The following is a 13,037-nucleotide window of genomic DNA, read 5'->3' as shown; positions in this document are numbered from 1 at the left end:
CTATATATTTGTTTGTAAATGCACATTATGAGAGAGTAGAGCAATTACTCAGTTAGCATCTGACTCTCTTACTGACTGGATAGTTATATAACAATGTCTAGTTAAAATTATACATTAACAAACAAATTTAATCAATGGAATTTTAATGGGGGACAAACACATAAAAGAGACTTTTTGATATATATAATAATACAAAATAGATTTGTTTTGTTTAATATATGGGCTGCAAAACTGAATTCTATAGTAAATGCTGCCTTTCACATTTCTTCACTATAGTTAAGTTGATTCTGCTAGAATACATTCTACAACTGGAGCATTAGCAAAAGTTTGCATGTGTTCTCATGTCTACTGCTGTATGCTCGTATGTTAATATATCATTGTTAATTGTGTTCCTGACTCTGATCTTGCTTTCCTCTGACCTCTGTGTCAGTCTTCAGGTTTGGAATGAGAGAAGAGTTAGAGCTGGACCAAAGAGAGTGTTTGCATAAGGCTTTAGCTGTGGACACTTATTCATCTTAAACACTTGGAGCAGCGTTTGAACACTAATGATCCAGCTCTTGCTTTGCTCTCTGGCCCTGGAGGCCCGGTGGAAAAACACACACACACATGCACGTTAGAGTGGCTTTGACAGCAGCCCGTCTTTTCAGACACACAGACCCTTTGATCAATGTTCTTTGGCACTGAGTTACATCTCTCTAGTGCTCTCTTTGTCTTGATCTAAAGGAATACGTTTTTGCTTTCATCCCTGAAGATTTTTCAAGCTCCTGCCTTATATAAATGGATTGAGACAAACAGACCGGATAAGGAGACTTATGCAGTTAGAAGTGGATTCATAATTCTTATTTTTTTTTATTTTTATCCCATTTGATTTCTTTAATAAACCTACATTAATCCCCAAAAACATTCGGTCGAGTTTGTCTGTTTTACAATACTCAATTACTTGCACTGCATGACACTCATTTAGGACTCATTTCAATTATTTAAGCATTACCTTTACTATTATTTTAACCCTTATATAGTACCCAGGGTTATATATATATATATTTTTTTAACTCCTAACTCTAATTTTTTATCTTTGTGTTTAAACTTAACTTTTCTGAGCCATTTTTGCAATTACTTTAACCTAGTGCCAAGGTCTGAAATCAGTTGCCCTCAAAGTTTAGACAGGTGTCTTAGCAAAGTAAACCATAGGTGTAGTTTATCACATTACTTTGGACATGTTCCACTAAGTGTTACAACCAGTAAGATTGTCCAAAAATCTCGATATTGAACAGCATATATTTTGTTTACAATTTACGACCAAGCTACTTTTTGTAAAATGCTTCACTTGAAATTTGTGATTGTGCTGTCTTTCTTAAAAAAAAATAAAAGAAACCAATTGGTTGATAGTTTGTTATCTTATACAATGACATCCGTACACTTTTATGTTTGGTTTAAGTGTCCAAATACTTTGTATTGAGGAAGAGTAGGGCCAGAAGTGGTGCTTTATTAGAGAAGAAGGCTAAAAGGACAGCAAATACAAGCAGCCTGATGTACAACAGAGAAATCTCTTTGGACATCAATAGCACAGGTGTTCATCAGCATGTGAATCAAAGGATTTTCATCATGTGTGAAACTGCTGTCAGATCCTGTTCCAGCTCCAAAACAACACCCTATTCCTCTCCTGCCATTCTCTCTGCTGTTTTATCCTGCTCATTCATTACTATGCAGTGTATCTGCTTTTTCTCTCAGGCGCAGAGAATGAAACCATGACTCCCATTCGTCACTACCTCTCAGCCTATTAAGTTCAATTTTTCTGCTGTTCACTTTTTTCCTATTAGAGGCTTTAGTATTTATACACATGTCAGGTTAGACTTGTTGCATAATAGTCAGAGGAATGCCATCGTGTGTGTATGTGTGGTTTCTCATGCTTCCTCTGTGAATTATACAATCACTTATTATATTGGGTTCTCTTTCCTTTTAGTTTTCAAACAGTATGTTCGATCAACATCATAAAAACATTTGAACCCTTTACCTCTTAAAGAATTCCTTACATGATATTGGCACACACAAAAGCTTTACTCTAAAATTGTAATGTTTTTTTTCTTTCTTCTCCATCACTATGTTTGTATTTTATGGTTAAATTTGCACATGGTTGGGTGAGGTCTGATCTCTTTCCAAGTTCCTTCCTTATTTTCATGTGTCTTGCACACTCCTTAGAAGCACGTCTGCTTAATCATTTTTTTTTTTTCTGTCTGTCTCCTAACTTCAGATTTCTTATGTCTAGCACTGATGGACTCTGTTCCACTCTTGTCCACCTCACTGGACCAAAGTCCTGTCAGTCACTGCTCTGGGTCTGTTTACTCAACTCTCTCTCCCTCCCCCTTTTCTCTCAGGCATCTGCGAGAACTGCCAAGGCAACACTGTAGGACCCAGCTGCGAGAACTGCAGGTATAATTTCTACCGAAGGCCTGGGTCTCCTGCAACAGACGCCTGCATCCCTTGCCCCTGCTCCAGCGTCACTTCCACAGGAAGCTGTAGGCTGGGTGAGTCCTTTACACGCACATCAGGCTAGCGTAGCCCTTTAGCGTAGCCTGCTAACTTTATTACAAGCTCTTCTTGGTCTGGCTGCTGCTGTAGAGAATTCAGAAGAGATCCCCACATCTGGAATAAGCAGAGTGCCCCCTAACATCTGTTTTGGATTACATGTCTTGCATCATTCTGGCCAGCTGCTTGAGTTTCTGGGTGGGTGGACATTTAAGAGAAGAAAGTTTATTTTAAGTGAAAGTGAAACTGGAAACTATTTTTCCCTGCCTCCTGTCTAAGCAGGAGAAACAGAATCCTCACAGGATATGCTTATGAAATAGAAAGGTGAGAACAGATGGAGTTTCTTGTCTATTTTCAGATAGTGTTATGTTCAGTGCTCCAGGCCCGATTCTACGGCAGTGCTTGAGGGTGATAAACGGACATTAAAGCACCCTCAATTGAACAACAATGGTTCTTTATAGCATCTTCACTTTTTACTAGTAGAGCACCCCCACTAAATTTAGAAGCACCTTCAGATTTTTATGCTCCCTCTCTGTAGCCTGATTTTAATTGCAATATGTTTGTGAGGTATTGTATGATCAGTTTATCTGTGAGTGGGCTGCTGGTTTTGCTGACAGCAGCAGGAGTGTTTCTGTAGTCACACGAGCAGGTGTAATAAGATATAAACCTGACAATGGAAAAATACCACATACAACAGCAAATGGGCAGATGCTTGCTCAGTGTTCTGCATGTATGTGTGCAGAGTTAGAGTAGTTTTACAAAATCACAAATTATGTTGACTGTGAAACTGCTATTTACGGTAATAAATAGGTGTAAAGGGTGTAAACCTCAAGTTTCATTTATGATATGATCTCAATCTCTTCCATGATGCGATTTCGATTCGATTCAGTTCAAGGGCCTTCGATCAATATTACGATATTATTTGCTATATTTTACACAATCAATTACATTTGTTATCTCACAAATGCAACCAAAATCTAATTTGAATATATTATTGAGCTCTCTAAAAAGTGCAAATCCAGTATCAAGATTAGGACATCCACAACAAAATAAGGTACTTAATTTGTTAAAAAAAAAAAAAACAGAAATATTTATAATACAAAAAATAAAGTCACATACATGTGATCATATATCGTTTGATTACAGGTCATGTTCTTGTGGAATGACGTAAACACAGTAACAATTTGTCATCTCTACAACAAGTCTTTCAATCCAAAATACTTACATACCCATAACAGGCAAATATGTGCTATCCATGTTAGGGTGTAAGGGTGTTTATGTTTAGATGTGAAAAGTCTTGTAACTGATGTTGGGGCATGGCAGGTGTTTACCCTCATCGCAGCCATTTAGCCATTTGAATTGGTTGAATTGCTCCATACCGCTTTAAAATAGAATATTCTCAGTAGAATTCAAATGTGTTGCATGAACCACAATATCAAGGGAAGTCAGATTTAATCGAGCATGTAAGCCACTCTGCGCTCTCTTGTAACCAGAACTCGAAGCCATGTTGACGGGTGAGCTTGGATAGAGCACAGCACAACTTCAGGCTTCAATCATTCCGCGCACATCCGTGTGGCCACATGAGAAGCATATTTAGAGCTGATAAAACAAGATGAATATCATAAGGTTGCTGCATCACCTTATGGAAATGTGTACGGATATGGCTGGCTATAGAAAAATAAAGGTGCATCTTAAAAAACATATATACACTGGCGGCCAAAAGTTTGGAATAATGTACAGATTTAGCTTTTTCTGAAAGAAATTGGTATTTAATTCACCAAAGTGGCATTCAACTGATCACAAAGGATAATCAGGACATTGCTAATTTTAAACAGCACCATCACTATTTGAAAAAATACATTTTTGATCAAATCTAGGCAGGCCCCATTTCCAGCAGCCAACACTCCAACACCTTATCCTTGAGTAATCATGCTAAATTGCTAATTTGGTACAAGAATATCACTTGCCATTATAGCAAACACAGTTGAAAGCTATTTGGTTCATTAAATGAAGATTAACATTGTCTTTGTGTTTGTTTTTGAGTTGTCACATACAATAGCTGGCATGTCTTTAGGTCAATATTAGGTCAAAAATGGCAAAAAAAAGAAACAGCTTTCTCAAGAAACTTGTCAGTCAATAATTGTTTTGAGGAATGAATGCTATACAATGCTTGAAATAGCTGAAAGATTTCATACAAAGGTGCACACTACAGTCATCCAAGACAAAGGACAATTGGCTCTAGCAAGGACAGAAATAGATGTGGAAGGCCAGATGTAAAACTGAAAAAGAGGATAAGTGCATCAGAGTCTCTAGTTTGAGAAATAGACCCCTCACATGTTCTCAGCTGGCAGCTTCATTGAATTCTACCTGCTCAACACCAGTTTCATGTTCAACAGTAAAGAGAAGACTCAGGGATGCAGCCCTTATGGGAAGAATTGCAAAGAATAAGCCACTTTTGAAACAAACAAAAAAAGAAAAGGTTAGAGTGGGCAAAGAAACACAGATCATTGGAAAAGAGTGCTAGGGATCTTAACTCCATTGAGCTTTTGTGGGATCATCTAGACTGTAAGGTGCGTGAGAAGTGCCAGACAAGACAGCCACATCTATGGCAAGTGCTACAGGAAGTGTAGGGTGAAATATCACCTGAGTATCTGGACAAACTTATTGCTAGAATGCCAAGTAACACCTGTCATTTATTTGACTATATACCAAAAATGTATGCTTCATTGTAGTTTTTGCTTTTCAAAGTATCATATTTTAACATAGAAAGCTAGCGCTTCACTCCCTTTTTCACTCTCGCTCGTACACACTCTCTCTTTTTCTTTTTGGCTGGGTTTGTAGATAGGCTTACAGTAGCCTAATTTTAGGCCTGGATATTTTGAAGCATTCAAGGAAATAAAAAGTCTTAAGAAAACCCTTATAGATGACTCTGGATACCAATCTTCTCTTCCTGCATTTCTGCTGTTCAGTTGAAGGAGCATCAAAGTAGCAGATGATAAATAGTATTTTGAGGTATTTAGAATCTTGGTTAAAAAAGTGTGGCCTCCCATTGTAGTATTTAATGAAAATAGGAAGAGTCTGTATTAATAGGAGAGAGCACATCATCATGCCCACATCCAAAAAGCAGCCTGCACTGTATTAGGAACTTCAGTACAGGTTTTAGCCTTTGAGGATTTGTGATTATGGTAATGGAATGCTAATAACCTGCATAGTCAGGACAGCGTCTGATTACCCGACAGACCTTATTTTATTCTGCCCGTAAATCCCTGATGATGCAGCCCGAGTGTTAAATTAATTCCTCATTTACCCATCAAGGCCACACTTTTATTAACAAAGATCTCCCTGAAGAGCAAAATATGCCGTCAGCCAAAACCTAGACTCCATCTCTACAGATTGTACTGCATTTCTGCTTTACATCTCAAGCAGTGTTTTACTGGGGTCAACTAATAAACAATGTAAATATATAAAAATGTCAAAAGTACCAATAGGAGGAAGGAAGTGAATAATTCACATGTGTGCATGCTGAAAAGGTTACTCAGCACAAAAACCGAGCACATGGCTTTGATCGTAAATTTACACTTTACACTGCACGATGGGGAGGCGTTAGCTCTGCTGCTGTGATTGAAGGGTTGCAGGTTCAAATCCCAGCAGCCATTAGTACTAATGTAGTTCCAGGTGGATTGCTGGTTCGAGTATGTAGACCTTTTTGCTTGATTGATGTCCACTTGGGGCTTGGCAAGCATTTTGCAGCTCTTTAATGGCTAAAGTCTTGTGGGTTAAAGCCAAAATGGTTCTTTATTAAGTTTCGCTTGGAACTTGTAGGGAATGATTGATATGCTTTTTTAAAGGCCTATATATATTTCTAGAGAACAGGGTGTCCGATGGCCAATATATGCAATTTTATATTTAAAAAAAGTAAATAAGATGTAAACAGAATTGCTTAATTTAAATTAACAATTGTTGTTGTTTTTCTTTTTTTTGTTTACTAATTACTTTACACAATATATACTCAAAATTCACACAAAAAATTGGGTAGGAAAAAAAAACTATTTTCCTATTCTATAAAATAAAGAGAGAGAAAAAAGATGTTCCCTTCTCTTGGAACTGCATAATAAATATATATTTTTATAATTAACTGCATATTCTGGCTTTGTGGTGATGTAATATCACAATTTAAAAACTTTTACTGAACACCATGAAAACAACCACCCAACATTCAGTATGCATTTCATATGAGAGAGAGAGAGAGAGAGAGAGAGAAATTGACAGACACGTCATAGCACACCTCCTGTTTGACTCATGTAATCCTGTTTGAGTCACCGTCCTGCTGTTGCTGAGTGGCTCTTTGCCTCTTATACTCTCACTGTGTCCATGGTCATCTACAGTCTGGACACATCCCTCAGCACTCACAGCCAAATTTAAAGACTCACCACTTCACAGGAAACACTAACACTGATGTTGAGACAGGAGATTGTGTGTGTAAATATGTTGGTTTGTTCTGTGTACAAGGTGTAACATAAAATCTAAGATAGACAGTAAGTATTAAATCAAGTTCAAGTCAGTTTATTTGTAATTTGTAAGGCTTACAGAGTGTACACCGGGCACTGAATAACAAATCTCCGAACACAGAAAACAAAAAAAGTGCAAAATAATTATATACATACACAGACCAACCTGGTCCCATGGGAATTCGTATGAATAATACGAGATGGCCAATTTGTAAGAAATCTTGCGAAAATGCATGACTTTACACCAACCAGTCACATATGATCCTCTTGTGTCCTTGTATACCATGAGGTTTCAGTTCTTTCTTGCTAAACAAAATGTGTATCGACACAAAGGAAAACCTAACAAAGAAATGTAACACTTCACGCAGACCCTAAACCTAAGCATGTTAGTACTGTTAAAAATACTAACTGTTCGTGATATATTTCAGAATTATTTCCATAACCCAAACCCCATACCTAAGCCTAGTAATACATTTTAACCTGTGACCATGATTGTAATTGATAAATAAGTTTAAATGTATGTATGGTGGAAGAAATTAGGGTTTTGAAGGAGATGAGGTGTATGAGTTGTACGTTTTTATACAAATGAAGTCATATGATTTCTCATGAATTCATGAAATAAAAATTCTCATGAGATTATGCTGGTATTTCTGAAGTTGACAGTAATGTCACATTTTTTAATTGCATATATGAGATAAAATTTGTAAGCCAATCTTCTATAGAAAATGTCACCAACAAAATAGAGTGCATGTACATCTCTATGGGAATTCCTTATTCAATTCCTTTTTCAGTGCCACATATTTACTAATTAGTAATATATGTAGGTGCTTATTAGCAAAATATTTGTTAAATTCGTACATCTAATATACTGTATGTCTAAAACTCCCAGACTTTGTCAATTTACATTTATGCATTTGGCAGACACTTTTATCCAAAGTGACTTACAGTGCACTTATTGCAGGGAAAATCCCCCAGAGCAACCTGGAGTTAAGTGTCTTGCTCAAGGACATAATGGTGGGGATCGAACCAGCGACCATCTGATTAACAGTTATGTGCGTTAGCTACCACCACCCAGTTTCTTTTACTGTTTTACTCTAGCATGGTCTTAAGTAGAGCCTTATTACCTTTATAAAATGGTCACTACTTAAAAATAATGACACACATTTTCATTTAAACATTAATTTATAAGCAAATTCATTAAGTTCCATCCTTCTGCTATAAGATATAGTCCTTATTGTAAACTAAGACCTCTATGGGTGCTGAGAGTGATATACACACAGTGAACAGCTTTGTGTTATAGCTGTCACTATATTGTGCATTTTAGCATGGCTGAAAAACAGTATTGACTAATCAGCATCCAGGTCCAGAATGATCTGTTTTATAAGTAAGAATATATGAACGCTTACATTAGTTAGGGCTGGGGTTTCTGCATGAGAAAAAAAGCATTTATTTCAAAACTGTTTTTGAATCTGATAAAAGTTTTTACTGAGCACACACGCTCAAGTCAGTAATTTGATGTCTGGGAATGACTGGATTTTCTAAGTGTCAATAATTCATTACTTGAGTTTGCAGCTCTGTCTGAATTTACAGATGTACACGATCTCACTGACTGAGTGGAATTAATTGTCTTGAACCTGATGTTATTGTTTTAACTAGTGTTATTTTATGAACATAAAGTTTTACTGTCATATGGCCGTCACACTCATACTATTGTGCATTGTTGAAAAATACCATTAGGTCTTAAACACACACATGATTTAGTAAGATCCTGCTAGAGGGACACAACTGACAAGCACAGATGAAGCTCTAAAATAGAGTGCTTATTTTTTGATGAACAAATGAATCTGGAAATTATTTAACGCTCTTTTGACAGCTCAGGGATCCTGCAAGTCCCAATCTTGCAATAAAGTACACATGCCGTTTTTAACCATATTGTATCCCTTGGTTTCATTAGGTCTCTCTTTAGGTATCTCTCTTACAGATTGCCTCATGAATATTTAAATGCAGATGTGAATGAATGTCTATTTCAAACCAGTTGCAAGTGATAGTTTGTAAGGTTTTTGTGGGAGACAAGGGCCTTGTTTGCTCTGCCTGGAGTTTAAATGGGCTTTACAAATGAGATGTAGCAGAACCTTACACAAAAGTACGGTGCCTGCATCAATTCAAAGCTTGTTTTTCTCAGAACTGAAGTATCTTAAGAATACAATAGTTTACTGGAATTTAATCTTTATTGTTTTGTTTCACTATTTAATATTTATTAAAAATCACTCAATAGTGCTATTGTTCCATTTATCGGCATGGCTGTGATTCATGGCCTTGTGCTGCAGAAATCACAACAAATATATGGAATATATGGATCTGTTAGGAATTCCTTGTCTTGTTTCACTGTTGCCCTTGTTTACCTTTTTTGTCACCTTTTTTTTCCTTAGTTTTCTCTTCATTCCCCTGTTGTCTGCCCTGTGTCTCACTAATCTACTGTTTATGAACTACATTTCCCACAATCCACCTGCCGTCATCACTGCCATTTTGTTCATTGTTTTCACCTGTGTCTCATTTGTATTATCACTCCCTGTGTATTTAAGCCCTGCTTTTTGTTCACTCCTTGTCGTTCGTTGAATGTTGTTTAGCCTGGTTTGCTGTCCTTGCCTATGTTCCCTGTTTTATGTTTATTTCCCCATTGAGGGTTTTCCTTTGTGTTTGTTTTCTTAATAAAGTTAAGCTGCATTTTAGATCCGCTCTCCTCGTCTGCCTTCGCTGCCTCATTCATAACAGAACGAAGGACCCACAATGGATCTAGCGGCTTTCTTCAATGAGCTGACCCAAGCGGATCTGTCGATCCGCGAATACACCTACTTTTTTGTCGCCGCGACCAGCATTGGCGGATGGAGAGAGGAAGCGCTGAAAGCGACTTACCGAGCCGGCCTGCCTACGCGCCGGTGGCGAGAGTCGCCCGGAATCGAGGGTTACACCTGGCGAGAGTACGTCGATCTGATCTTGTCGACTTTCGCAGCTGGCGAACCTCCTCTCTCGATCCCGGGTGTGCTCTCCACGGGAATCAACACCTCCACGCTGCCAGCTTGGTCCGCTCCAGAGCCGGTGTGCCCAGCTTCCTCTGTTCCTGAACCAGCGTGCTCAACTTCGCCCGCTCTAGCGCCAGCGCGCTCAACCTCGTAAGCCGAAGGAGGAGGAGGAGGGCAGAAGCTTCTGCTCGTTACTCCACACCTTCCACGGCCAGCAAGCCTGTGCCCACGCCTGCCACGGCCAGCGAGCCAGAGCCCACGCCTGCCACGGCCAGCGAGCCAGAGCCCACGCCTGCCACGGCCAGCGAGCCAGAGCCCACGCCTGCCACGGCCAGCGAGCCAGAGCCCACGCCTGCCACGGCCAGCGAGCCACAGCCCTCGCCTGCCCCGGTCTGCGAGCCAGAGCCCTCATCAGCTACGGTCGGCGAGCCAGAACCCTCGCCTGCCCCGGTCTGCGAGCCAGAGCCCTCGTCAGCCACGGTCAGCGAACCCAAGCCAGTGCATACCACGGTCATCCAGCCAGAACCTGTCGCCTCAGAGGTCAGTGAGCCAGTACCTGTCGCCTCAGAAGTCAGTGAGCCAGTGCCTGACGCCTTGGTCGTCCCTGAGCCAGCGCCTGTAGCCTCCGACGTCAGCGAGCCAGCGCCTGTAGCCTCCGACGTCAGCGAGCCAGCGCCTGTAGCCTCCGACGTCAGCGAGCCAGCGGCTGTAGCCTCCGACGTCAGTCAGCCAGCGCCTGTAGCCTCCGACATCAGTGAGCCAACGCCTGTAGCCTCGACTGTCCCTGAGCCAGCGCCTGTAGCCTCGACCGTCCCTGAGCCAGCACCTGTGGTCTTGTCCGTCCCAGAGCCAGTAGCCATGACTGTCCAAGAGCCAGCGCCAGTAGCCATGACTGTCCAAGAGCCAGCACCAGTAGCCATGACCGTCCAAGAGCCAGCACCCCTCAAGCCTCCCAGGGCTCCTCCTTCCGAGCTTTCCAGAGCTCCACCTTCCGAGCTTCCTAGAGCTCTGCCTTTCGAGCCTCCCGAGCTTGCCAGAGCTCCGCCTTCCGAGCTTCCTAGAGCTCCACCTTCCGAGCCTCCCGAGCTTTCCAGAGCTCCGCCTCCCGAGCTTTCCAGAGCTCCGCCTCCCGAGCTTTCCAGAGCTCCGCCTCCCGAGCTTTCCAGAGCTCCACCTCTCAAGCTTTCCAGAGCTCCGCCTTCCGAGCCTCCCGAGCTTTCCAGAGCTTCACCTCTCAAGCCTCCCAGGGCTCCGCCTCTCAAGCCTCTCGAGCCTCCCAGGACTCCGCCTCCAGAGCCTCTCGAGTCTTCCACGGCCCTTCTCCCCGAGCCTCCTACGGCTCCACCTCCCGAGCCTCCTACGGCTCCGCCTCACGAGCCTCCTGCGGCTCCGCCTCCCGAGCCTCCTGCGGCTCCGCCTCCCGAGCCTCCTACGGCTCCGCCGCCAGAGCCTTCCAGGTCACCGCCTTTAGGGCCTCCTCCCAGGGGTCCTGACCCTGTCTCTGACCTGTGGCCTCCTCCCAGACCTTCTGACCCTGTTCCCGTCCTGTGGCCTCCTCCCAGGCCTCCTGACCCAGTCCCCGTCCTGTGGCCGCCTCCCAGGCCACCTGACCCTGTTCCAGTCCTCTGGCCTCCTCCCAGGTCTCCTGACCCGGTCCCTGTCCTGTGGCCTCCTCCCAGGCCTTCTGACCCTGTTCCCGTCCTGTGGCCTCCTCCCAGGCCCCCTGACCCAGTCCCTGTCCAGTGGCCTCCTCCCAGGTTTCCTGACCCAGTCCCTGTCCTGTGGCCTCCTCCCAGGCCTCCTGACCCGGTCCCTGTCCTGTGGCCTCTGCCCAGGCCCCCTGACCCAGTCCCTGTCCAGTGGCCTCCTCCCAGGTTCCCCAAACCTGTCCTTGCCCGGTGGCCAGCTCCCTGACCACCTGAACTTGTCCTTGCCCTTTGTGCCCCCTTGGACTTCCTGCCTGCCCTCTGTGCCCCCTTGGACTTCCTGCCTGCCATCTGTGCCCCCTTGGACTTCCTGCCTGCCATCTGTGCCCCCTTGGACTTCCTGCCTGCCCTTTGTGCCCCCTTGGACTTCCTGCCTGCCCTTTGTGCCCCCTTGGACTTCCTGCCTGCCTTCTGTGCCCCCTTGGACTTCCTGCCTGCCCTTTGTGCCCCCTTGGACTTCCTGTCTACCCTTCGTTGCCCCCTGGGCTGCCTGTCTGCCCGTCGTTGCCCCCTTGGTCTGTCTGCCCACCACAAGCTCCCCCCCAGTCTATGGACATTTTTTGTTTTGTTTTATGTTGATCGTCTGGAATCCGATCCTTGAGGGGAGGCTATGTTAGGAATTCCTTGTCTTGTTTCACTGTTGCCCTTGTTTGCCTTTTTTGTCACCTTTGCTTTCCTTAGTTTTCTCTTCATTCCCCTGTTGTCTGCCCTGTGTCTCACTAATCTATTGTTTATGAACTACATTTCCCACAATCCACCTGCCATCATCACTGCCATTTTGTTCATTGTTTTCACCTGTGTCTCATTTGTATTATCACTCCCTGTGTATTTAAGCCCTGCTTTTTGTTCACTCCTTGTCGTTCGTTGAATATTGTTTAGCCTGGTTTGCTGTCCTTGCCTATGTTCCCTGTTTTATGTTTATTTCCCCATTGAGGGTTTTCCTTTGTGTTTGTTTTCTTAATAAAGTTAAGCTGCATTTTAGATCCGCTCTCCTCTTCTGCCTTCGCTGCCTCATTCATAACAGGATCAACAGCATGATGTCAAGTGCGAAATTACTTAAGATACTTTTATACTTTTATATTACTTGAACAACAGTTCAATGAAAATTAAATAACTTGCGTTTCAGACAAAAAAAAATCTTAAGTTAGTTTGTGCGTTTCTTCCTTGCCAATGAAAATAGTTCTTTAAAAAAAATCTGCATTATGCATATATATATATATATATATATATATACACTCACTGAGTTACTTAGTTACTGTAATCTAATTACTTTTTCA

The 13,037-nt window shown here is 42.3% G+C and overlaps 1 protein-coding gene across 1 annotated transcript in view; it reads left to right on the top strand.

Annotated features, from left to right (window-relative positions):
* The window catches only part of LOC127632615 (multiple epidermal growth factor-like domains protein 9), a 157,592-nt gene that overhangs the window by 121,003 nt on the left and 23,552 nt on the right, over nt 1–13,037 (top strand). The window contains exon 4 of the mRNA XM_052111315.1: nt 2,376–2,525. Coding sequence (XP_051967275.1) covers nt 2,376–2,525 — 150 coding nt within the window. The remainder of the gene's footprint in view (nt 1–2,375; nt 2,526–13,037) is intronic.

The sequence above is a fragment of the Xyrauchen texanus genome, chromosome 3 (assembly GCF_025860055.1).
Source record: "Xyrauchen texanus isolate HMW12.3.18 chromosome 3, RBS_HiC_50CHRs, whole genome shotgun sequence".
Taxonomy (NCBI): Eukaryota; Metazoa; Chordata; class Actinopteri; order Cypriniformes; family Catostomidae; genus Xyrauchen; species Xyrauchen texanus.
Note: the sequence above shows the minus strand (reverse complement) of the source record. Positions and strands in the feature narration are given on the sequence as shown.